This window comes from Opisthorchis viverrini (assembly GCF_000715545.1).
Source record: "Opisthorchis viverrini unplaced genomic scaffold opera_v5_2, whole genome shotgun sequence".
Classification (NCBI taxonomy): domain Eukaryota; kingdom Metazoa; phylum Platyhelminthes; class Trematoda; order Opisthorchiida; family Opisthorchiidae; genus Opisthorchis; species Opisthorchis viverrini.
In genome coordinates, this window is record NW_008751658.1 from 1,060,557 (window position 1) to 1,087,333 (window position 26,777).

A 26,777-nucleotide genomic window follows, 5' to 3' on the forward strand; every position below is an offset into this window, starting at 1 on the left:
ATTCTTTAACCATATAAATTTCTGATGCATTAGCCAAGAGGAACAATCACAGTGAACAAGCTTTGTTTGCTATCTTCATTGTTCTCGTGATTTCCAGAAGTATCTACAGATAATCTGTAAGCTCCATTCGCAGTCTATCAGTTCCTTCGTCACTCACGTACTCAGGTTTCTTAATAAAGACACTGGATGACTACATTTGCACAACAGCTGGTGAATTATGGCATAACTGTGGTCAAAGTTTTCAAAATTGGATGATACAGACTTGAACATCACACTAATTTTCACGAGATCCTGCTTAATGTTGTCCGATTCCACCATATATTCTGCTGCTTCTCTAACCTAGCCTAGCAATCCAGGTTTTCCACCAAAACAATATCAAATGTTAACACCTAAAATTAAGTAGTCAATAAAAATATGCCATTTTGCTTACCTATTCATGGTTATTGAGGTGAATTCTAATCTATATTATCAGATAAGAAAAAGATTGCGTGTAACTCAGCCGTCCTCTGACTATCCCGTGTGTCTCATCAAGTTACAAGCGTGCATTGTCGCGCCCATTCAAGCGAGTTAGATGTGAGATTAAATTCAACTCAGCGAAATCACAGATTGCGTGTGTATGTGTGTTTGGGGGTATGGAGTACGAATGGAGGTGTCGAAGCTTGTCAGTTCATCTATTCTTCTGGACAATGAGCCAAGCCATTGTGACTTGGCCTAACAGGAAATTAGCAGAGCGTGCCCTGAGGTTGAAATGTGAACGAGCGGACAGTGCTGTAGTAAAAGCGAGGGAGAAAAGTTACAATGGGTGGTCTCCGGGAAAATCTGGCCCAAATAGGGCGGATTTTGTACCACCATCACGCTTAATTGATTTGGTCGAACGGGTTGTGATTAATCATCTGTGAAGGGCGCGATGTGCATAAAATATTCGAGGTATAGGTCCGACAGTGGCGACCGCATTTATTGATGGAAGGCAAGGAAGAGCCGAGTAATATATGATGACATCTTGGTCTGCCTGAAAATCCTTTGCTAGAGACATCGGTCACTAAAGCAATTATGCTTATATCTACAGCGTGAAGGCATTATTTAAGCAGCGTAATTAATGCGATCCCGAGGAAACTACCAAAGTTTGTCGTGTAGGATTTGACTTCGGTCGTGTGTTGTTCGCACAGTCCACATTCAAGTAATTTAAGTATCGCCAAAGTAGCAGCGATGTACAGATGCTCTATGTTCGTTTGGAATTTCATGTAGTTGTGGACAGACGCTAAACCGGAACAATCCTGATAGAGGTTGGGCCACCCTCAACCATTCAACCTGGGGTTGTTTACATGCCGGTGGTTAACGAATATTTATATAGGATGTGGTCATTCTTATCATCCTCTTAGGAAGTTCACGTTATGTGGTGTGACGTCTATAGTCTTCCCGACAAAAAGCCCGCATAAGAATGGCTCTACTTCTTGACTTGTTCCCCAGCGCAAGGACTTCAAAATGCAGAAACTCTTGTAAGCACTCTCTCTACGTTTTATTCGGATGCCATAAAGTCCTGAATAGATCTAAACTTGTAAAACTTCTGATGGTCGAATGTAAATGCTACAGTTAGTCCATGGGTTTCCAAACAGGGTCATGTTTAGTATTTACGTACAAGCTGTCCATGTCACAAATTGTACCTAACATCTGAATCTGGCATTCCGTCATGTCCGAGACAATGATACAGGAGTCTGAGCTATCTGTAGAAATCCACAATGAGTGGCGGAATCAAAATATAGTCAACCTGAGTAAAACTATTACTTGTGTGGAGGTACATACCGTGATTTTCCCATTTGCGTTCTTTGGAGGGTGCCAGGTGACATCTACTGTATCGTCCAATAGTGCCACTGCACTAACCATGAGCGGTGCGGAAGAGGGTGCTACAAGAATAGGATAAGAGGATGTCAGTTGATGATCCCATATCCGATGGTGCATACGCACAATAATCTACTTCCAGAAGTATTTGCCTCATTAAAATTCCCACTTTCCCGGTTCCTATAAATGATGCTTTACAAACGTTGAATTACAAGTCTTTAAATATTTGGGTGTGTAGCGAGCCTGACTTGCGGAATAAACTAACAGAAATTTTGCAGAAATTGTAGGATTTGACTTCGGTCGTGTGTTGTTCGCACAGTCCACATTCCAGTAATTTAAGTATCGCCAAAGTAGCAGCGATGTACAGATGCTCTATGTTCGTTTGGAATTTCATGTAGTTGTGGACAGACGCTAAACCGGAACAATCCTGATAGAGGTTGGGCCACCCTCAACCATTCAACCTGGGGTTGTTTACATGCCGGTGGTTAACGAATATTTATATAGGATGTGGTCATTCTTATCATCCTCTTAGGAAGTTCACGTTATGTGGTGTGACGTCTATAGTCTTCCCCGACAAAAAGCCCGCATAAGAATGGCTCTACTTCTTGACTTGTTCCCCAGCGCAAGGACTTCAAAATGCAGAAACTCTTGTAAGCACTCTCTCTACGTTTTATTCGGATGCCATAAAGTCCTGAATAGATCTAAACTTGTAAACCTTCTGATGGTCGAATGTAAATGCTACAGTTAGTCCATGGGTTTCCAAACAGGGTCATGTTTAGTATTTACGTACAAGCTGTCCATGTCACAAATTGTACCTAACATCTGAATCTGGCATTCCGTCATGTCCGAGACAATGATACAGGAGTCTGAGCTATCTGTAGAAATCCACAATGAGTGGCGGAATCAAAATATAGTCAACCTGAGTAAAACTATTACTTGTGTGGAGGTACATACCGTGATTTTCCCATTTGCGTTCTTTGGAGGGTGCCAGGTGACATCTACTGTATCGTCCAATAGTGCCACTGCACTAACCATGAGCGGTGCGGAAGAGGGTGCTACAAGAATAGGATAAGAGGATGTCAGTTGATGATCCCATATCCGATGGTGCATACGCACAATAATCTACTTCCAGAAGTATTTGCCTCATTAAAATTCCCACTTTCCCGGTTCCTATAAATGATGCTTTACAAACGTTGAATTACAAGTCTTTAAATATTTGGGTGTGTAGCGAGCCTGACTTGCGGAATAAACTAACAGAAATTTTGCAGAAATCTTTTCAGACCTCTCAACAACAACAAAATAAGCGAGGGGTTTGTTAGTAGTGACACTTCAACGGATACGGTTTTTGGAAATCCTGAAGTACTTACGAGCTTACACTTTTAGAAATAAAACCAATAACATATAGTTTTGAGTTTACAGTGATACAGGCAGGACTACGTTTTTGAATGGAGGGTTAATCAAGATCTAGAAGATAAAAAATGTATAAAGAAACCTGAATTTCCGGAGAATGATGGCAATATGTGGAGACTTATTAAGTTTCAAGTGGGACTTCACCTTTTTGGTGAAACTACTGTATGCTGAAATGCCGATAAGTATTGTACAGATGGCATATCTTAATTTGGAATCATCAACAGTGTTCACTCCATGAAACTAGGATAGTTTTGAACCCGTGACAAAGGGACAGTTTAAGGTTTAGCCAAGAGCGGCTGAACAACAGTGTATTTAGACTAGGTTGTCTCAAATACCTGAATCACAGGAAGCACCTTACTGGTACTTGAACTGACTGGCTCCTCGAATGGGGACTACTCAAAAGGAAACTTAACTCTCACCTTGTGAGATTACCATTCTGAGTTACTTATGGATGCAGGTTGATTGATCTGGAGAATGCTACAGCAAGTAAAGGATGGTTATGTCTCTTGTGCTATTCATCTTCCAGGAAGTGACCGAGAATTAGAATTGTTGACCTATCCATGAATATGTTTGACTCTTCCTTCGTCAAATGCAACCGAGAATAAGAATCATTACATCGTGTGAAATCAGACAATTAATAGGCTTGTGGATTAATGAGAAAATTTCTGAAAGCGTGTTCCACGATTTAGACGTCAGATCATTACACAGTTGCTGCACATTGTATTCTGGACATAAGGAGGGTAAGTTAACTGGCTTGGATCAGGTTTTTGGTCTTCCTGTTCTACCTTCACACCCTCAGATTGTATCCTACAGACGTTGACGAGTGACGGATGAAATTCACAGCTATTTCAACGATTCCCGTCCTGTCAGTCAGAATGAAAATCCTGTCCCGTACTTGCCTAAACCCGTATACTAAAACACTCAAGCCCGAGGTGTCCCAGTCAACCGCGTTTGCAAGTAGACACGTTCTCTGTGGAATTAGTATATCTAGGCTACACACGCCCGTATTCGGGCACCAGACACGTTCACAACACACTTCCGATTGATGTATCCGTCCTGTTTTAGTTGCATGCAAGACCTGCGGATAGTGTGTATCGCCAGCGTTACACAGGTACACGCATATAAACAAGAGAATAGGGGAAAACGCTACGCAGGTTTCGTTATTAACAGAGAAATTTGGTCTTCCTGACTTGAACCAACCGTTACAACAACTAATGACTTCTGGCCACTCAAAAGCATATAAATATCCTCCAGTTTCTTTATAAGACCCAGATCATTAAAATACAGATAGTGCAGCTGAATCAAAGGTATATAGTGATGTCAGATGTCCTGATATCTCCAAGTAGAATTAATGTCAGTAAGACTTATAACGTCACAGGCAGCGCAACATTTGTGATAATAATTTGTGATTTTTTTCCATTTGAAACCAAATTACGAAACGTCGTGAAAGCAGTCGGCGGTGGAGTTTCACCTGGTTATACCAGCCAAAAGACAGGGAATACGGTTACGGAGTTGGAGAACGCTCTAGAATCTGCCAATCTTCAATATTAGATCACTCTGTTTCCTTTCGGCTGTGACTGGTAGGTCATGTGTCTCCGTTGATAACACATACATGGGGCTAAGTAACCGAACAGTAGTGGTCCCGGCTTCTACTAGAGTCCTTTGAGGAACGGCTCTAAAATGATTTATTTGAAATATCTCCATGATACACCAAGGGCAAAATTACTGCAGTGGGAGCTATCTATTTGAGTTCTCCTCTACTTGGATATAAAACTATCGGCATCGATCAGAGTGTGTGTAAATGTCCATTAAGTTGGAATCTATGACCAATGGCTAAGGCCGGTGGCAATGATGTGAGTCCGACGAATCACCTAACGCTAGTAACAGATTGTGTGGCTGCGTGAAACAACGCCTGTAGAAGGCGTTTTCGAATTAAACTTTCAGCATAAGGCAGACGGAAGCTTGTGTCCTATGGATTTGTATCTTGACTTGTCTACCATAAATTGGCCTAAAAGCTGTTGAAACGTCGGCCTTACTTAGTGTCTTTGCACCCTTTGCTACGCACATACTATCTGTTTAGACACGTCTGCCATGTCGTTCGACAAACGAGGGCAGGCAAAAAAAAATGAAACGGTTCGATTTTTGTCTTCCTACTGTTGCCAGATTATCCTGTAGTTGGTCCGCGCTTCAGCACTCACACACACTTGTACAGTTTAGTTTGAAGATCTCGATACTGCATGTGCCATTCAAAAAAATTCTGGGTGGCCATTCTATAGAAAGTCACTAATTAAAAGGTCCTACCTGTTGGTCATAGCGCTCGCTAATGGGATATTTCTGCTAATTCATACGGGCAGAAAAAAGACTCCGTTTGGCTTTAAGGCAAATATAGATGCGAAGTTATGTATGCCGACATATGCACGTCAGATACAAGCGAACGTGTATCCATTCGCCTATGCTCTCATCAGTAGTGGGTCAGTTGACTTCCCAATTGTAGTTTGGGTGTAACAAGGATCACCCATAAATGTGGCAAAAGAGTGATATTGACACTAGTAACGATGAGTGACAACGCGCACAGGTAAGGCGTCTTCTGAATGAGAAGTGCTATTTCGTTCTGGCATCACTGTCTGATGGGTGCACCGTCCGAATCCACGTTCAGTTATATCATGTTTTGCTCAATAGAATGGAAAGCCCCATTCTCGATCGGTGGTTTTATATAAAGTCAGTGCAAGAATCATCTAGGCTTGCTGAAAAGTTCCTCTTTTGGGAAGAAACTTGTGGCAAACACTTTGGCGTACATTACGATTAAGACCATCACTGGCCAGGACGTGATCAATCATTTTGTTTTTGAGAAGCCATTAGCATGAAATTCTCCAGACTGGCGCTGACGGGGTGAGCTAACCGTTCAGTCAGTGACCACCGAACCCAGGGAATACCCACACACACAGGGAACTCATACATGAGCTTTAGATGTTCTTCCTTCGTAAATAAGAATACCCTTCAATAATGACCTAAATAGAAGGAAGCAATCAATCTCTTACAAATCCAAAATGTTGATTTATCATGATATCTGATTTGTAGTCAGAGGCATCAAAAATTTGGTTATGAATTAAAAAATGTTTTCTCGTCGAAAAGTTGCTCCGATAAACCTGAAGATTTTTTCCGCCTTATAAAGGAATGAAAAACTACAGTGTACTTAATAAAAAGAACCAGTTTCACATATTTCATGACTGGGAATAATACCAATGAACACATGTAAATATATACCCATGATGCAAGTCAGCTTTAGGTGTTCGAGCTTTATGTTCTTTAAGTTTCGTAAAACTGACATTTGCATAGTACTATCAGCTGTGTACACAGCGCAGGTTCTTAATGTTCAAGAGTGACAAACCCCTTTTCATTGCCATAAAAGCTATCTATTATCAACCCCAAATTTTTAATTTGACCTTATACCACGAAAAAACCATCATAATAAATCAGATAGGGCTAAGTTTCAGTCTTGGTGCCATCAACTATAGCATACAACTGAGTACATTTTTAAACTTACTTCCAATAGATTCAGATTTTTCAAAAGGCAACATTTGTTATCTGAGTGAGTCTTTTTTCTACATACACATTTGGAATATGTGGTTGCATGCTAACAGAAAAATTTGTTTCAGACTATGCACGTTGTTGTCTACCGATGACAGAATTAAAGAACGGATAAATATCCTAAACCTCACATTATCCAACTCGGCTGGTCATTCCATGAGGATATACTGGACATGCTTGAAACGGCCCTGTGAAAAACCAGACGATTTCGTTTGTCGAAAATCACCCAGTAATCAGTTTTGGAATATGTAGATACCATTCATGTTTTGGCAGGTAAGCATGCGCACACAATATTACGATTAGAACGCCGACTGGAAAGAAGTATACAATTAGAAATCTGTTCATCAGCAGTGGTTATCAAATAGCATTAAGGTTGTTATAGAAACAGCAAGTGTACATGCTTTGGGCGGTATTTATGGACGACTAAGAGTGACTCCAAACATTGGTACATGCATCTGATGACTTAGACTAGAATGGCGGAAGTTATGCATTCTCCCGGCGTTGTTATAGACATTAGCTATTATGATAGCTCTGAACTATCAAGATCCGCCTACTGCGACATAAGTGCTGATGTACGCGAATGGGTGGATGAAGCTAGGTCTCAAAAAATCACGCCGATGCAAACCAGAGACAAGCATAAACAATAGTGGAAGTTGTGACCAGGTTTCTTGTCACGCCAGCAATAATTTTGTGAGCCGGCCGTTTTTGAATCTATTTGTGTAATTTGAAATGTGTATGGAAACTATCCTGAGATGAGCCGAATTTTATATCACCCACTGATATGTCGATTGACACGCTGGATGTCAAACACACAGAAGTAGCGTTAATGCAATAATCTCCATTTAGAACGACTGCTCCTTAGCAAACACATTCTGGTCGGTCATTCACGTGATCTTCGTTATATATATGTATATATATATATATATATATATATATATATATATATATATATATATATAAGTACGAACAGTTTAAAAAAGCTAACTGCGAGCGAAGTTCACGTAGCTGGTGGAGGCTTAAACCAAGGCCGCCAAACTTTAGATATCAAACGGTATTTACTTGGCTGAACAGTAATGAATCATTCTTGACAGTTCAAGCGGTGTATTCACCCCTGCGGACAATGAAGCAGCCACCTTGCTTCCGTTGAAGAATTTCCTTGAATTCGGAATGTGCTGCGACTACATTTGACGGCGGCTGACTACATAATTAGCATAACACTAGACAAATTACAGAACAATTTCCTCGGCTGGTGCCTTAGCAGTTTGGGTTGTGCGTAACATTCTGTCCATTCAAGCTATTTCCACTGATTTCATTTGACTTCGCTATCTGTAAGGAGCTACGTCGGATAAATGAAAGGTCGTGGTACCATTATATTCAAAACACGCCAAACAAATTTTGCAGTGGCCAATCCGACTGATGCGTGAAAATGTTGTTTGCATGCGCGTTCATCCAATTTGATATCTTGCCCGTGTCACTTTCATCTTTGACTTTATGCAGTCTGCATCACTGATTCAGTAGCAGCATACACGTCACGATGAAAAACAACGTGCACAGATCCACTCTGATTAGTGGGTCTCCGTAACCTGCAGTCACTTCGGTCATCTTGTTCGACCACAGAACAAGCAGAATAATCCTCCGGATTGCTTCTCAGTCCTTTAGATGTCCATTTCTTTTTAGCTTGGATTGTCAAGCCGATGGAAAGCAGCAAGGACATACACTCCTTCTTGCGATAGAGCGCTGATCGAATGAGGGAAAGTACGCCTCAAACAAAGGCTATCGCGGCCAAATTTATAGCCTCTATAAAAAAGGAATCAGAAGAGTTCTGAGAGATCTCAAGGGTTATTGACTGCACGGCATCCTTTTACATGATCGGAACATCAGTTCAAGTGGTCCCAGAGCTGTTTCCTTTCCACCTTTTACGGTTGTTGGCCTTATTGAGCAAATTAATTGTACCTGAATTCGGAAGAAGCGCCCAATCGGCCAGAAATGAACGAATATCATTTTTCTCCGATGTTACCCTCAAATTCCATCTTCACGGCTTGTTTACAATTGTCACAACGCATTACTCATTTCACGGACCAATTGGTCACATTGCGTGCAGACCGTATCTCTCTCAATAGAATTCCCGCACGATCGTGTTGACCTTCAGTTCGTGTTATTGTGTATACAATCACAACCACGTTAGATGACCATGTTTGATTTCCGTCCATTGTTTCGGTTTTGTCGCCAGGTTATTTTTAATGCCTTTGCTTGGGCGTGACTCTTCCAAACCCAAATGCGAACATGGGCGCCAGCACCATTATTCAACTTCCGAGTGATTTGTATCCATTTCAGTATTTCTGATTGATGAATGTTAGTAAACAAAGTCGAAAGCAACCCCTCCTGGACAAAGTTGGAGTACCTTTTCTGTAGAATGTCAATTTACAAAAGTGAAATAAAGACCGGATTGGTTACGTATCACATCGTTAGTCAAGGGTGCGTTCCATCGGGTGAATTTAACTAAGCTGTTCATTCAAAGCACTCCTGACACTTACGTTGAGCACGAAATTTCGGTCATCTGACTAAGAGTTTTTATGGCTGCCACACACACCCTTGAGCTAACTGCGGCTATTATTGTCAATATATATGTGAATATGTGACCCATTTTCTCAACCTCAGTTCTCCAGCGTTCAGAGCAATGCGAAAAACACTAGATGTGCAAGAGGTGTTCATCCAAGGTATATGCTCAAGCTAGGGTCGATTCTACTAAATGTGTCTACGAGATATATCTGCTCGTCAGTTTTTCGTTACTGCACGTTGAACCCGCAGCATTGAGCTGAGTAGCCACCGACTGTGAGAAGAATATTTTGGCCATAAAAACCCTTTATCCGAATCGATATATCTGCAAAATTTACTGAGAACCAAGGCTACTCCAATAACAGAGCACTATTGGCTTGTCCCCAATAAGTTTTCATGATCCTTGTAAGTACAGTCGACAGGAATACCTTGATATCTACAATGCATTCCGCTCTTTAATAACCCATCAAATTAGTGTTCTTGAAAGTAAAGATTCTAATTTAGGAAGAATTCCTTCTTGCTCACTATGGGATGGGCTCAGAACTTGGTCAATAACTAGCAGATTAGTGATTTCAGCACCAATACTTACCATCGGTATTCAGCTCTCAAATTTTAACTCAAATGAGCAGAAATAAGACTGCTATACACGGCGTCCATGTCACCATTACCGTTATTCTCCGAGTGTACGTTTTTGCCGCAATTGGTTTTCCACAAATACAGGCATTTTTCGCCTTAATGAACGAAAATCCGCAATGCATAGCATTTAAAGTTTGCATACAAAAGTCCCTTGTTCCCTCGAATAATTCTGGTGTTTCGCTACTAAATGTTGTTTTCTGCTTCAAAGCCCTTTTAAGTAACTCCTATTTTTTCTATTTATAGTGACGACCATATTGACTCGTCTCGATCAAACTAGTGCAACTAAACAGCAACTTGTTCACCTCTACCCAAGAGAGACCCTTGTAAGCCGAAAGCCACTTCACCTCAGCTCTTACTCAGATGTTTATCCGACCATCCCACACGCGATTTCGCTTGGTATTGTCCTATTCTGCTCGTTCGCAATTGGTGGTTGTCACAACTTGATGGAGCTAAATTCTCATCCGCGGTGATATCGAGTTCACTGTGCTTCCAACATGAATCGCACAATGAATTTCAATGGATTTCCCACTATCAATGCATACTTGGTTAGATTTTATCACCACAAAGCAACAAAACATGAATGTTAGCGCAGAAAATAATATTTCTTCGGAGATACAATAATGTTTGGATGTGGGGGAAATGCTATGGTTTTATAAATCGTACTGGACAACGTAGTAAATCTGAACAGCCGCCTCTGGTTCTCTAACGAAGTCGATCAAATTGTTTACGGATATTTCGTAGAAATCGAATTGAGTCGTATAATATCGCATGAGTTACGTCAGAAAATTTCGTGACAGTTGAAACCAGACCCAAAGTTTAAAAAAAGCTTAGTGTAGTCGGTAGTGCAGTCCTGATGTGGCATTTGTATGATTTGGTTGACCGCCGGGTTTAATATTTTGCTTTTTCATGGCCTGGATTAGTGTTTTCAAACAAATACATTTAAAGTTTGGCCCACCAGTCTTAGCCCAGTCTCACGGTATTACGAAGGAACAAAAAAAGCAACGAAATAAACATGGAACTAGAAGGACAAAAAGTTTCCTAATTTACTTGCGGGTTACTCAGATCCACTTCTAACCAGAGAAGGAATGCTTTGAAATACGTGGCTTTATACTCACCAAATTCAGCAGTTGTGAAGAAGGCCGTGTTGCTTGGATCCGACATACCGTGTGTATGACTCACAGCAACCACCTCAGCCGAGTATTGTGTGTAGGGTTTAAGGTCTACAACCTTGTACTGCAGGGCGCCGTCTGGATGAAACTGTTTGGAGGCAATATCAGTTAGTTGCCTTTTGGCAACAGTGCCGTGAGTTCCATTAGACTCCGTAAGGAACAACGTGTAGGAATCAATTGTTGGCTTTTCTTGTCCTTTGAACGAGGGTTTACGAGAAAAGTCCGGGGGATACCACTGTAAAAATGCATGGAACGCTCCCTCTTCTAAACACTTAAGGTTTAGTGGTGGTGGTGGCACATCTGGAATAAAAAAAAGAAATTAATGAATTTCACTGCGTACTTATTGTCGCCAGTTTCATCAAACATGATCATTTCAGTCTCAAAGCCTACGAAAAGAAGAGACGCCTAAATCTTTTAACCGCCCGACATTTAGAACCTCTGACTGATTATCTTACCTAAGAGAAGTGATAGTTTATATATATATATATCATGATATGAAATCGTGCGGCAAAGGGACGTTTGATTCCGAAATATAACAGGTGACCAAGTTGGATCATACGGCTTATTGGTTAAATGTAGGACACACATGAAGCTCACACAATAACGTTGTATTTTTAGCAATAAGTATTGTGCTGATTTGATGCCAGCTTCACCCGGCAAAGTTGCCAATGTAGAATAGCGCACAACCTAGATATTTCTCATAATTTCGAAACTTCATTTTTAATTTTAGCAACTTGACTCCCACTTAGTCATGTGATCCCGCGCAAATATACCACAGGCCAGGTATCATGCAGCGGTCATTCGAATTGGTATCAGTATCATAGATGTACCTAGTACAACGTACCTGACTTATCTACCAACTTTGGACCTCTGCCCTAGGCTAGCATTAGCTGACCTAATCCCTTGTTTTGAACAGTATTATCATTATAATACTGGGAATTTTAGCGGCCCCTCGGAGAAAGTCTGCTACAGCAGTACAAAAAGACAGTTTATACAGATACAATACTTCAGCTTTAACATTATTCTAGTATTCAGCTGGCATCAACTCTCCAGGAATCCGAAGACTGATATGGTGGTTTGTGATCCTAGATTAGATGCCATTTAAGTTATTTTTCAAATGGTTAATTTTAATCCAGCGACCCAGTTAGGAACGCGCGGTTGTCCCATGACATATGTAAAGCTGATATACTCGGAACCACTGATTTTACTGTAAAACTCTGAAGTAAGTGGTCAATCGTTGCTTTAGGCGATACCTGCAAGAAGGACATTGTATGGTGCTCTGATATTTGGCTGAGCACTCTGTAGCCTTCACCAGACATGAAAAGGCCGCTTTGGTATGAAAGTTCAAGCGCTCCATGGAATTGTATTATCTTGTTTGTGGCCAGGTTCACAGAAAACCTTAGTAAGCAGATACCTCAAATGTATACATGACCACTCACTAGTGCGCAATGTTTAAATGTGTTCCAACGAAAGCTGTTGATACCATCTTGGGTTACGCGTAACATTTCTTAGTTACAACCACCCCGAAAAAGTCAGCTAAAGTGTTTGTTCATATTTTCTTACGTTGATCGGATATTATTCATGAGATGTCCCGAATGGTATTTTAGGAAGTCCTATCGAGCTTTCAGTCAGTGTGCAAGGGAACGAACTTGTATTAAGTAAGACACCTACAGAATACAAACCTCAGACGTATCATGGCCAAGTATTTCCTATGACAGCCTATAAATAATCACGTGAAAGTTCGTAATGAATAAGGCATGACAGTCGTCATGTTGGAGTGGAAATATCACTGAAAAATTCAGCATAAGCGATAAAGTTGTATACCAACAATGTGACAAAACAGAAGGAATGGGTTGTGGCTAGGAACAAGCTATTTTTGAGTGGAAAAGTAGATAGGACAGGATAAAAGTGTCTACAAGTGATAAAATCATTTTCTCTGTATGTTTGTTACTTCATTTTCGTTAGTACACATATTAAAGAGAACGCTGTTTTGTTCGTCGGCAAAGTCAAATACATTCATCAAAATAAAATGCTGAAAACGAGTGAATTTTCAGCAAAGCATAGCACTTTTATAATGCATATGGATACTACTCCATTAAGTTTGTCTCCATTACAAGCCTATTCGAAACTCACAGAAAAGCTATCGATTTTGCTCATGACGTGCTGCAAGATGTTTACAGAAAGATGAGGGCTAAAATCAAACCCGACTGGCGTTTGTTTCTGAAAATCCTATCTGAGAAATGCATTAGCTTAATGACAACACGGATGTCGTCCTGAAAGAGGCCGCAAAACAAGAATAATGTTTCGATGCAGATCGATGCTGATTCCCCCTTGTCAGCTTCAACATGCCGTCACATGTTTCGGTTGCTGCTTGGAGTTTTCTTGTTTTCCGTTTGTTAGACACTTCCGACAAACTTGCATTCTGTGAGCGGAAACTGTTCGGTTACTCGGTATCCAGCGTCCATTGAGAAAAAACCGCATGATTATTTGCAAGCCGTGTGTATGCACACAAAGTTGACCGGTTGTACATTATATCGTCCTTCCAAGGGTTTTATGTAGCAGTGAACGTCGACGATAGGGAAGTCAAAATAGTATTCCATTGTATGGAACCAATCACTTCCAAGGTACTTCCCTTTACTACCTTCAGCAGTCAATTTCGAGCAGAAAACTATCAAAGAAAACAAAAAAGGATCGACCCAGAGCCTAATTTCTGATTATAGGATTCCAATTACTTAAAAATTTCAGAGATTTGGTTCATCTGGTTTTTGGCCCGTTTGCGAGCTTGGCAGATGGGTTGAAGGCGTTTGCTTACCAAGCGGGGTGACATCTTCAGTCCGGGGTTGATTAGGTGATTTGATCCAATATTCAAATTGGCGAATGACCGACTGGTGGTTCAAAGACGATTCATTATTCACCCTACGAGACTGTAGAGGTTGTCTTTTGTTTTCGGTTTGCGCGAAGATATATTCGAAACTGGTGACAATTTAAGCACATTGCACTTAATATTATTATGTAAGATTCAGGACGGTAAACTGGAAGGTTGACAGAAAAAGCACTTCTCAATTCTGCAGCAAAACAAGCGAATACCACAGAGTAATGAGCCCCGGGGATAAATGAAATGGGAAGGAAGAAGGTAGCATACAAAGCTTGTTTTCTGTGATTTTTTCTCTTGGCTAATACATCACAAATTTATATGGTAGCAGAAATCACGTGGAAAATGTTAAGATTGGGCCACATACACTTTAGAGAAATATAAATCAAAGGAAGGGGGGTTGGATGAGGGATAGATCAATGATTCACGGAATCAGGTAAGTGACGTCAATATCAGACAGACTTGTGGGACCGGATGTTTCGTAGGCCAGTTCAAGTTCAGAGGTCGCACAAGTTTCTTTTGGATGCAATGTTGCAGATCCAGCGGTCGGATTCCAATCACCTCTGCGATCGATAGTAGGCTGGATCGTACCAGTCTTGATCGGTTCAGAGATACCCGGTATATGATGGTGAAGGCTTGCTCCTTGTCTGTTTCGGCCAGATGTGATGCAATCGCGCTTGAGCCTGGTTTCTTCCAACTGCCACTCAGAGATACGGGATTGTGTTCTCGCATTCTGTCCGACAAATGCCTTATCGTACGACCAACGCATGATGCTCGGCACGAGCATACAGATGAGTACACACAAAAGCTGGTGGTAGAATGTGGCGATTTGTCCTTCAAGCAGATTTTGATAGTGGGGCTGGAGTTGAAGCTCAGACATAGATGAGCGGTCAAATATGTCGTATCAACGGAGTTTCCAAGCCTTCCGGTCATAAGTTAAGCAACCGAGTTACTTTGAATGGAAGCCTTATGTATACTTGCTTCTTCCTAACAGAATATTGTGTAGGTTCGGGCTTAACGGAGTGCATAGTCTTGATAGTGAACCTTTCAGAATATCCGTTCTGCAGGAATGTGCGTCCCAAGAACTTAAGTTCCTCTTCTAAGCAGTCGGGCGAGCATATTTTCATTGCACTCTCAGTCAGGTATCTAATTAGGTTGCGTTTCTGTTGCAAAGAACGAAGCTATCAAATTGAATATAGTGACCTTTCCACGTTTGCTTTTTGTGGACCTTGCGTTCTATGGTCCCGTCATTTGTATTTTTTACTTTAGTTTACTTTACTTTTAGATGCTTGCACATTTGATCTGCAGTTCCATCTTCCTTGTCTACTCATTCCTCTGTGGTTCCAACACAGTTCCACCTGCTTTGATACATACTATAGATTCTACAGAAATAAGGCCTAGAAATATGAATAGTTTCACTGCTTGGCTACACTATCAGAAATGCACAATTTTAAAATCCCGTCGGTTTCCCAGAATAGCCGCACTCATCAATCCAAAAGAAATTTGCCATCTGTTTTCGTGTGTACAAAATCGCACAGTTTCATGGTTTAGAAAGGAGAGTCTACAGGAAAAGTGCTGGTACCCCAGCATTTGACCAGTCCTACTGAAGGGTTCAAACATCAGTCGGCTGGCTGAGTGAGGATCTGGAAGTTGATCTGTTCTACTATGCACCCAGAGTAGCGTTTTATAATTACGCTCGTAGGCATGCCACATACCGTCTTCGAGAATCCAGCAAACACAGCCATACGTTTAACTGAATAGGTCACCCTTGTTCGTACCCAAACATGCTATCAACTTTCACCAATAAATCGATCAGCGTGGATGACCCATTATTATAATTGTGCTGGATAAATGGATAAAAGACGAATGACGAAAGGAGGTTCTCGGTCTGTCAGCTATAAATCACATGCGTTAGTCAGTGTTGGGAGACATCATATCTAACAAGTTCTGTGGAAGATCCAGTTGTTAGTTGAGCTTGGCAAACATTTTGGCACCAATCGTGAACATTTCATCATTATTTTAATGATGGGCTGGGTTTTATGTTGAGAATTGTTGCGCGCGAAATCATATATGTGCCTCTGAATTGTTTGACCTTCGATTACGATTAGTTGTCGCGACCAGTGATCTATTTATTGGTTCTGTTTGGCTGACGTTCTGAACGTGATTGGTTGATTACTTCGTACCCATAGAAATTTCCCTGCTGATCCTGTAGTCCGACCCGTTTATCTGATGGTCGGATGAATTTACGTATCACGCTACCCACTACACGCGTCCCGTTTCGTCCTTCTTGGGGCTCATCAGGTAGACACAATCCCCGAGTTTCTGTTAAGCTTATATTCTGCTTGAGACCGAATTGCACGAAATTAGCGAAATATACTCATTCGCAAACAAATTTGTTTTTTTTTCGGGACACTCATCTGAAACTCAGCTGAATCTCATTTATGTTTTGTGCAACTGAATATGATGCAGTAGGCAGCATCTGCTGTGTTTGTTTTAGCCGGTCCGGTTCTCTCTCTCCTACTTGCAGGTCTGCACAAGTTAGGTACAGATAAACGTGCCCATTTATTGAGTATGTTGTGGGGCATCAAGTTTCAGCAAATCTCTCTCGTGTTTGGTAGAAGCCACAGACTTTAAATCTTCCATACCTTCAGTCCTCTATCCCTTCCAAACTTTCCCAAGTTTTATGCGACAACAGATATAGGAGAACTTCGAAGAAAAGGGTGCGCAAGCAACAACAATAATAGTCAGAACAGACAACCAAAAGTTGCTTTCCCCTATAGCATGAACGTACCTGAAATCGCGGAAAAAACATGACAACCAAAGGGAAATTCTGAGGCTAGTAAGCGAAAGATTGATTTTGAAGCCAAAAGGCCACAATCAGACAAGTCAACCAAGAAAATTTTGCCTACCAGACAAAGTATATTGAACGAAACGAGCACTAAATCTGACAATCTGGGGGCGGGACGGATCAGCGGACACAAACAGCCAAAAAAAGTCATGATGCATGTGCGAGGAGGGGCGAAATGATCAATATATAGTAAATGTATGTATACCAGACCTACCTATCACATAAATTCGGACCGGATGCTGGACGGTACCAAGACTGTTATTGGCTTCGCATATATAGCGTGCTGGTCCTGTGACGTCAGTCAGAAACAACGTAGCAACTCCTTCGACTGACTCAGTGATTGGATTCTCGCTGTCGGTAAGCCATCTTGTAGAGGGAATGGGATTGCCAGTAGCTCGGCAAGTTAGATTTGCGCCTTGTCCAGGTCTGACACGAACCTGATCGGTTTTGTCAATTATTCTTGGATCAAAGTAGGTGTCTGATAGAGAGAGATGGAGGATAATTTTGCAAGTAGGAATGGACATATGGAGTTTGGGTAGCCGAACTGAAGGTGGTAGTACAATACCTCACTGACTGTTCCAAATGCATGACCAATTGCAATTTACACAACTTCGTTGTCATCAACTTTGGAGCTTTTATACAAAATTATCAACCACATGAGCCAAGAAATCTATGGTAATTTTTAAAAAAATAGTGAGAAAAATTGCTACGTGTAAATGCCACCAGAGAAACTCCCGAATAGAGGTAACATTCCTGGACTACAGTTAAACGGATTTGCCAAAATGCAAGACTCAGTGCGCAGTTCCTTTACAGAAGAACTGTGGGCTCAAGTATTTCTTCATTTTGCTCCAGAATATGGCGCGGCGTAACACATGAATTGGATGATGTCCGTTGTACAAATGGGGTAAATTTTCATTTCTCAAATATTCCATACACTTTCTATAAGTTATTTATACTTTATGGATTCAGGAATGCTGAAGTGAAGATTTGGAAACTTGCAAAGGGTTATAAGCCTGAAGCCGGCACAGTCATAGGATCTACCATGGCCTGCCCGTTGCTTGGGCCTACCCCGAGCAGACATACTGACGCAAACATGGGTGTCATCGCTGGATATAATAAAATGCTTGCTAACAATTGAGTGTATTTTGATAAAAGCACACTTCTACTAGCAAGGCACAATTAAAATATCTCAAATTGATTGCTAACACTTATGAATTACGATCCAGAGTTTCATCGTAGTAAGAGGATTTGCGTACGAATAGTGTCCACAGTGAGAATGCACTTTTATTAAAAAACGTATACAGGAAAATGAACACAGTATTCTCCATAAGAGTGTTCAACACTCAGGTTAAGATCCTTTCAACCAGGTGACATGAAGTTAGCTCTGAAATCAAGACCTCTCGAAGAATCCTGTCCTCCAAACCCAAAAACAGAGACCAGGATGCGAAACTTATGCAACAAAAGTTTATTCATTCATAAGTCTGGTGGGTGCCAAAATAGTGGTTTGAATATAAAATTGTCACTCCAAAATGTATGTGGGACCAATACCATGAGTTGCATTCGCTGAAACGCAAACGCTACAGCATCTCTTTTCTGTTGGGAATGCCCTGTAGATAGGGCACCTAAAGTGGACCATTTATGAATGAAGTACAAATATAGAAGAATGCCAAATTCTCCAGGTCTTCACAGATTACCATCAAGGTTATAACAACTTGGCCAAGCTTTCTTTCTCTGGGTAGACCATCTAACTAGAGCCATCGGAAACGATCTGCTTTAAAATTCCATTCATTTGAAGGAGTACAATTTTTCTACTCCTTATGGGAGTGATTTCAGCGGTTACCTGTGGAATATCGTCCTCCAGAATTAAAATGATAACCTCGTAAATAATTCATAGTGAGGGTCGTAGTATCGAAGTCGTACGGAAAGCATTTCACAACCGTGACTTCGACCTATGGAGGCCGATATAATTGCTTGGTACATTCACGCCGTTCACCTCAGGTTATCGCATAAAGCATTGGATATAGCGTAAAAAGCTGAAGCTTTCACTTTGGACATTCGAAACCAACCACATCATTGTTTCCTTCGAAAAGGCAGTCTTAGCTGGATGCTACTGTTGAATGCTGGTTTTGGGGTGGTGAGTCCTGTCAGCAATGCAGGCAATCATTCCAGCGCCGTAAGAAAGAGTAGAAGGAATTACCATGGCACGGCACACGAAGGAATCATGCAAAAGCACACTGAATGGCAGATGGTTTAAGTGGTCCCGGAAAGAGTTGTTAGATGAAGTAAAACCGTTCCGGCCTTCTGGTCATTACCAGTAGATTATAGAGGCAGATACTCTACATAGGACACGTTCTGACGAAGTAAATTCAAATGGGAGTATATTCCATGATACATCGTTTGATTTACATCACGTGGCACTTCCGATAAAACCAATGCTGGATCAACTTGATAGAATTCGTCGTCCACTCTATTTTTCAATGACCTTAAATTGTCAAGCCTGTTTGCAATAGTGGCACTCCAGGTGAAATGGTAGACGGTGGATAACAAAACTCACAAAGTTCAATGGCAGTGAGGTGGAATTTCGCTTCCTTACCCTATGAGAGTCTGAAACGTGGACTATATTTCAGTTCAACACAAATGACACCGTACGGCAAATCTGAAGCATGATATACAAAGTGAAGTGCCAACGACAGAGGCTGGTCAACTAATGACGCCCAAAGACTGCGGTCCTAAGTGAATGTCAGGATAGAATTTGAAGCGTTGTTTTGTGGCCAAATTAAAACACGATGATTCTGCCTGAGTTTGCATACCTATATGTTCTGTTGGTGTAATTTTCTCCAAAGTCATGTCTTAACTGAGATGTACGACGTCAGTTGGCATCATTCGTTTTCACTTCCCTGGAAGAGGGAAGCATAGTCCCTCGGTCTGCTTGATTACTTGCGATTCTAAATTCTTCTTAGCGTTGTACATAAACACGCGATAATTCGGAACATTCAGTTGTGCCTACCAAAATTCGGATCTAGGCATATAGGTTTTAAGACTACTGCTGCACGCTTGGCTATTAGTACAGTCAATTCACTATACCGCTTGTTGAGCTTCAATGGGATATTCACTAAGATTCCTGGTACTTTGTCACCATACTCCAACTTACTTATTCTACGCTCTCGAAGAGGTAGTTTTTGCATGATTCCAAGCTTGTGCTTCAGCTGATCAAAACTAGAGTAACGCATAAACTGTATAGGCTAGCTAGATTTTTTCTAGATGCTGCGATCCATGCTCAATACGTGTAAGTGAACTGTTCGTAATTGCTATTAGACCGTATAGATTTGATGAACGGAGGTTCATCGCGTTGCCTTCATCTTCTGATTTTCCGTCATCTAACATATGTTAGTCAACCCAGCTCATACTCCTATAAATGCGTTTCACGCGTTATTGTTATTTAGTACTGATGAGCCAATACAAGCTCTCTTACCTGTGTAACGGTGGATACTACTGATGGGGCATGCGAGTACTATGAGGTTTTCTCACAAATCCGCTTCGCGTCTACTGTAAAGTGAGACTCATTACGGAATTTGTAAAATCGCTTTGTAAGATTCGTTTGAGTAATAGCCAATCAGTATCCCAGAAAGTTCGGGAAGACGCGTTCGAGAGGACAATATGCATATGAGAGTTTTGCTTCCCTGTCCAACAGTCTGTAACTGTTCAGTTTGCGATTTCCAATAAAAGACCATCTTGCTTTCATTTGTATTATCCATAGATTCTTTGGACCATATTAACAATGAACTTATAGGAATGCATAAGAACCAATCTGCCACGTTTTATCTGCTGGAAAAATATTTCAAACATAGATACTTCAGGTTTGTTCAGTATTATCGTTTATTGATACTTCCACTGAATCCATCCAATTTTAGCTTGCGGATCAATGGGTTGTAGGTATACTGAGTAAAGCAGGAAGTCAGAGCAAAATGCAGACCTTAGAAAAGTATGTGCGAAAGCTCCTCACTGTTTGTAATAATGGGTAAATCGATTGGTGAGAGGCGACAGTAAAATAGCAGTGTGCAAGAACATAATATATCATCAATTGCAAATGGCACAGAAAACAGGACCTATCTTACGTGATACTAAATTGTTCATCGTTATCCGAAGAGGCTTTAAGAAGTCCCATATTCAGAGAAGCACCGTTTGTACAGCGAGCGTCCGGTAAGTCTATAGAATCCTATTTTATGTAAATACAGCGAAATGTTGAAAACCGCACTTTGAGTTTACCACCACGGCAAACCAAGCAAATTTATCATGAATAACTCCTTTTGCCATAACACCTTCATGTGGCATGTTTTCAGGTCAGCAAATTTTAATTGTGTTTGGAACAGTCTTTCATGAACTAAAAAGCAGTCGTAAGGCTTTTGTTTTATTTATTGTGACACTCCTTTTGAAAACACCGCCCTATTATTGCTCACATATACACAACAATGGTAGAGTGCATTTTCGCCACTCTAGGCTAGTTCTGCTGCTGTGACCCGATTGTACGTGTTTTGGGATATACGAAGAAAACCCTTTTGGAAACTTCTAAAATAAAAAGCGCGCATGCACAAGGCCTGAGCAAAGAGACCTGTGTGAATATGAAATTGAGCCACTGATCTACCAGCTGCCGGATCAGTGCGGTCCATATTGTGCTACCAAACTGATAGAATACCCATCAGGGATGGGCATAGAATTCTGTTCCGAGGCGTAGTTCCCCGTTCACTCCATGTGTATTCGAACTTCCAGCATCAACGATTCTGAAATGTTGCTTCGTCCTATATCTAGAAGTACATCCTGTTTATATATATATATATATATATATCATTATATATATACGCCCACTCGACTTAAGTTCTATCCCGCTTATTTCGCAAATGAATCGGTGTAAGTGAATTTGTAAATGTAAACCGGGTATGATTTTGTAATTGTCAAACTGTGGCCGAAGAATCTTCCTGTGGCTCCTGTGAACTCAATTTTCCCACATGCTACATTATGAGATGACACTCTCCGGTGTAGGTTCTGTAGCAAAGCGAAGAGCCTTCAATTTGCTTGCATGTATGTTATATTTACTTGAAGTCAAAATAGCAAAACACGAAAATATCTGGTCAGATGACCTTAGCCGTTCGCCTTTTCTCGCCGTCATGATGGTCATTCAACTGCTGTAGCTGACACCCTTACCTATATGGCGGATTCGCCCTGCGTCTGACAACATCCCTGAATTGTTATGACAGATCATAAAAAAGAACGTATAGCTCAAGGGAAATTTGTTCAACGGGTGCCACGTTTTTGTCCGTGAGTAATAAGAGTCGTTTATTACCTGGGGGTGGTCAATATAGCAAGATCTCTCCCAATCGACCAGCATCCACCAGTAGCGACCAGATAAGACTTCATTTTCGAAGGAAACAGTGATGCGGTTGATTTCGAGTGTTTAGAGTGAAAGCTTTAGTTACACTTCGCTATGACGTCTATAATGAGAAAATACTTCTCAACGAATCTGAGGTACTGAGGTACAATATGAGTCCACGCTCAGGGAAGGGTTGGGTGATATTCAACGAACTGAGTGTGAGCGGCGATCAAAACACTGGAGGTACGAACCCATACCTGGACCGACTGGAGTAAATCTCCCCCCAAAGAGCCTCTCAAATAGTGTGCAACCGCGGAATGTTTGTTCATGGAATTCTGAGCGGACAATTGTATTTACCAAACATATCAATTCGTGTAGTTTAAAGTAACTGTAGATAAATGAATTGGTAAACGAATCTAGTTGATAATGCTAACGAAATTCATTGTTGTCCAACTGAATAAATAGAAGATAACTTTTGGAATCAAGCCGTTTCTTCGTGAAAGTTGGTTTTGTTAAAGTTAGTTGGAATACAAAAGCAGTTCCACAAGAGGAAAAAACTGGTTCCATCCTACAGGGGGATGCATTGATCACATTTTGACTCTCCTGAAGAGTTTAGAACAGTGGCACTCCATTCAGCGAACACCAGTGGTAGTGGCTCAAAAGTTGGCTTTGGCTCCGCAAATCTTCAGGCAACATGGCATTATCCATAGAAGAAGGTTCTTTATGCATTTTGTTCTGGTTAAAGCGATGTACCCAAACTCTACGTTAGGTTTCCACCTGAGTTTGCTAGATCCAGTCCTATTATCATCAGCTATGCTTTTGCTCACTGATGTCAAGTACGCAGAGGAGATAGCTGCCATTATAATGCAAATGATATGAAATATGCACTGCAGAAAGGCTGGGTAAGACCAGGCGGAATTCTCATGACTGCAGTTGAGTTGATTGAAGCAGCAAACAAAATTTGCTTCCTAGATGGCTGTATATCTGAACAATCTAGCTCGAAACGGTTGTTCTATTTGGATCAGGAACTTCTGTCAAACTGCATCACCCCAGGCGCAGCTGTTGTAACGGTTTGCTTGCCAAAGTTCAAGTTTGAGATGCTGCGATTTTCAGTTGAGTCAAAATCCTGGTTGCTGCCAACTGAGGACGGCAAGTTTCTGACAGATAGCCTCCCAGAAGAATCGTCCAAGACTAGTGTAGAATAATGTCGAGCGATTTTCGAAATTGGTTGGTCGCAGTCCGCAGGCTGTGAAGGCTCGGTTAAATTGCTTTGCTTATGATATCATGTAATGGGTTGACAGCAAGGTATGAGTAGCATTACCAATAAACTCAGCTGTGATTTTCAATGCCTTCTTCCTGGATGCCAGCTTTGAAACAGAACACGCTAGTATTCAGAGAAACTGTCAGATATGGCTGTAGCTGTTCACCCGTTCCATCTTAGATAATCAACGGACGAGACCCTATCGGCCATAACCACTGTAAAATATGCAAGTGGTTCACCATTAAAAAACAAATATGGTGACGATGTTGATGAGGGAATGTCGAAAATATACTTTCACACTAGTTCATGCAGTTTACTTTGGAGCAGCCACATGCAACGTACTACATACCACCTATATCTGACGTTTTTTCCCATCTACGTCATTTCATTGCACATATTCTCATATATGGGTATAGATTTATCGAAAAGTAATTTTCTGGGTCAAACTCGCTTGTTAATTTCGGCGTTAGATTTGGACAGGCATGGGAACATCGGAAACATCTCAAATCTGCTCTAGCCCGTACTCCACCGTTCTTAGGTTTATTCACTTAAGATGTGATTTGAAACAAATTTTTGTGCCGAATTACAAGAATCATCTTTTCAGAGAGTCAGTTGATTCCAAACATTGCAGCGCTGGAAAAATCCTACTCGCGGCAATAATAACATACGGTTTAACATCCAGTCTTAGCATACAGTCTTTAACATGCAGTCTTATATTTAGTCTTTTACAATCTTTAACATACAGTCTTTAACAGTCTTTACGCTTCAGTCTTATATTCAATCTAGCTCAGTTTATTGTGTCAGGCAGGTTGTAGGATGTCACAATGATGTCAGATTTCTCAGTAGTACACCAGATGGAAAGCATGAATGATGAAGACAAAACATGTGCATGGCGTGTAGTGTAAGAGGGGAATAACATCGACAATGAGTTAAATGGCACAAACACAGTAATCAGGAAAATCAAGTGAGCAAACTGCAACTCCAAACAATCATTCTGAGTCTTGTATTTGAACAAGACCCTAGCTTATTCAGGCCGACGGTTGAATGACTTGACTAAACCGGCTCAACGACAGAACACTGGATTTCCCACTCAATAGCCGGTATTCTGTAACAAACGATGTAGCATGATTTGACCCATAAGCACCATGCTTGTTATTGCAGAAAGGAATAAGTGATTTTAGTGGCCTCATCTACTAAAGTAGAAAGAATGAGAACACATTGTCGTCCAAGGTTTTTTAGTTTCATTGCACTCTGAAAGGCAATCAAAGACAGACCTTCAACGCTGCTGCGCCGTTACTCAGCAGTTTGTGTAAGTCGAAATGTCAAAACAGTGAGCTTCACTAATAAGACTAAGTTTCATCCTTGTGCATCTTACATCAGTGTGCAACTCTCAGGTCTCGAAGCCGTTCGCAACAATTTTGATGAAAAAATCCCATTAACCATTGCACGGCTCATGTGCAGTTCTTTCAAGACTTCTAAACACCGTTCTGACAAGGGAATACTAAGTACCAAACAGTGGATCACAATCAATAATCTAATTTACCTTCTTTCGAAAATCACAAAGGGATACTCACTTTTAACTCCTAAGAAAGCCTTAGAGCTGAGAACGGAACCGAGGGCGTTGGTCACCAGACACTCGTAGTGACCTTCATCTGACAAAAGGAGATGTTCAAAACGTAATGATCCGCTACCTGAGTAACAGAATAAAGGAAACGATTGTTATCCAGGGAAAACAGTTTTTAGTTATGACGTAATAAAAGCAAAACACAGTGAAAAATAAAGCTTTACTAGCCCTAGGTTAACTGAGGATGAAACAGTAATCCATTATCTTTCAGGTTGCACAGTAGATGGAGAATCCAAAAATGTGGCGAGTCGAAATTTTTCACAGATTAGCATCATTTATTTTTCAATATGCTTATATTTTCACTGTCGATGAAAACCTTTTGACAACGTAATACCGACTATTTTCCCTGGGATTTAACAAACATAAATGAGAGCGAAATTGCCTTTACAGTTCCTTCTTACTTAGATTACTCATAAGCGAAGTTAAACAACAGATCTCAAAGTAGGATGGTTTTTACTTGGGGCGCGGATGGGACTCAAATGAGCGTTCCGTTTATTGTGTGCTTTATCTTGGCCTTTTTCTTTAGTTGGGGATGAGTGATTTGGCCTCAGTAGGTATCCAACCATGTGTGCGCAAAACAGGGCTGATAGAAATTCCGGGACTACACCAGAATAGTGAGATCGGGAATGATGCAACCGATGGATAGTCTGCGGAGTAGTCTTATCAAACGTCTGAGTATCACCATATCATGTGACTAACTAGATAAGGACAGTGCCTGTGATCAGTAAACTTGTTTGAAGGATAACATACAATGAACATTCATTTCATTATGGTCTTGCAACCACGTTAACTCTATCTTAGTCTACAAAGAACCCTACGTGTGCACACAAATTTATCATTCCTTTCGTTCCACTGTAATGGTCATCACGAAAGAACGGCACCAAATATCCCGGTAGGCTCACGTAGTTGACAGTACATTTTGAAATGTGACCTATTAATTGCATTGTGCTGGATCAAAATCAGTTTCACCTTTTGCGCCCATCAATGGCTTCATTTTTTTCTCTCATTTTGATTTTTATAGAGAACTACTCATTCAAATGATCAGATTTGCTTCGGGCTATCCGGAAAACCTCCCGGAAATATCAAAAATAGCGCCTGCCCCAGTGTTCGTGGAGAACAATTTAACTTTTACCCACCAAAGAATACGCATCCTATGGATTCTGTCAGAGGTGCCATCAAAAAGTAAATGCAAACGGATGTGTCAGACTACACTGCGGGTTATGTTGAAGTGGCACAAAGCATTCTGAGATGCAAAAGCGTGAGGTATATTAACGTCATGGGCTATTGACATATCAGGTTCATGGCTGGAATAGGCTAGTACCAATCAGTTTGGAAATGGATGTTCAGGAAGTGCATACCCGACGAAGATATGCAGTACTGAGGGATGTGATGCGTTGGTCAGCTGCAAGGCACGTGGGAAAATTCTCTATAGATCAGGGTGTTGTTACTGTCCCAAATTCCCAGAGGTGCAAACCATGCTGTGGGTACTGCAAAACGTTGCACAAGGGACTGGATCGGATTGCGAAGTCTGTGTTCAGATTAATTACATAAGTAGTCTCTTCTGTGATTCGGTGGGAATGCCGAGAGATGTCACTGATTGATATAGGATTTT

The 26,777-nt window shown here is 41.0% G+C and overlaps 1 protein-coding gene across 1 annotated transcript in view; it reads right to left on the bottom strand.

The window, feature by feature from the left end:
• Nucleotides 1-1,802: 1,802 nt before the first annotated feature.
• The window catches only part of T265_12473 (hypothetical protein), a gene marked incomplete at both ends in the record, with an annotated part of 34,763 nt that continues 9,788 nt past the window's right edge, over nt 1,803-26,777 (bottom strand). Inside the window, 9 exons of the mRNA XM_009163997.1 lie at nt 1,803-1,968; nt 2,791-2,891; nt 11,142-11,495; nt 14,530-14,926; nt 15,021-15,248; nt 17,137-17,393; nt 20,388-20,407; nt 20,483-20,675; nt 25,116-25,232. Of these exons, the coding sequence (XP_009162261.1) occupies nt 1,804-1,968; nt 2,791-2,891; nt 11,142-11,495; nt 14,530-14,926; nt 15,021-15,248; nt 17,137-17,393; nt 20,388-20,407; nt 20,483-20,675; nt 25,116-25,232 (1,832 nt within the window). The remainder of the gene's footprint in view (nt 1,969-2,790; nt 2,892-11,141; nt 11,496-14,529; nt 14,927-15,020; nt 15,249-17,136; nt 17,394-20,387; nt 20,408-20,482; nt 20,676-25,115; nt 25,233-26,777) is intronic.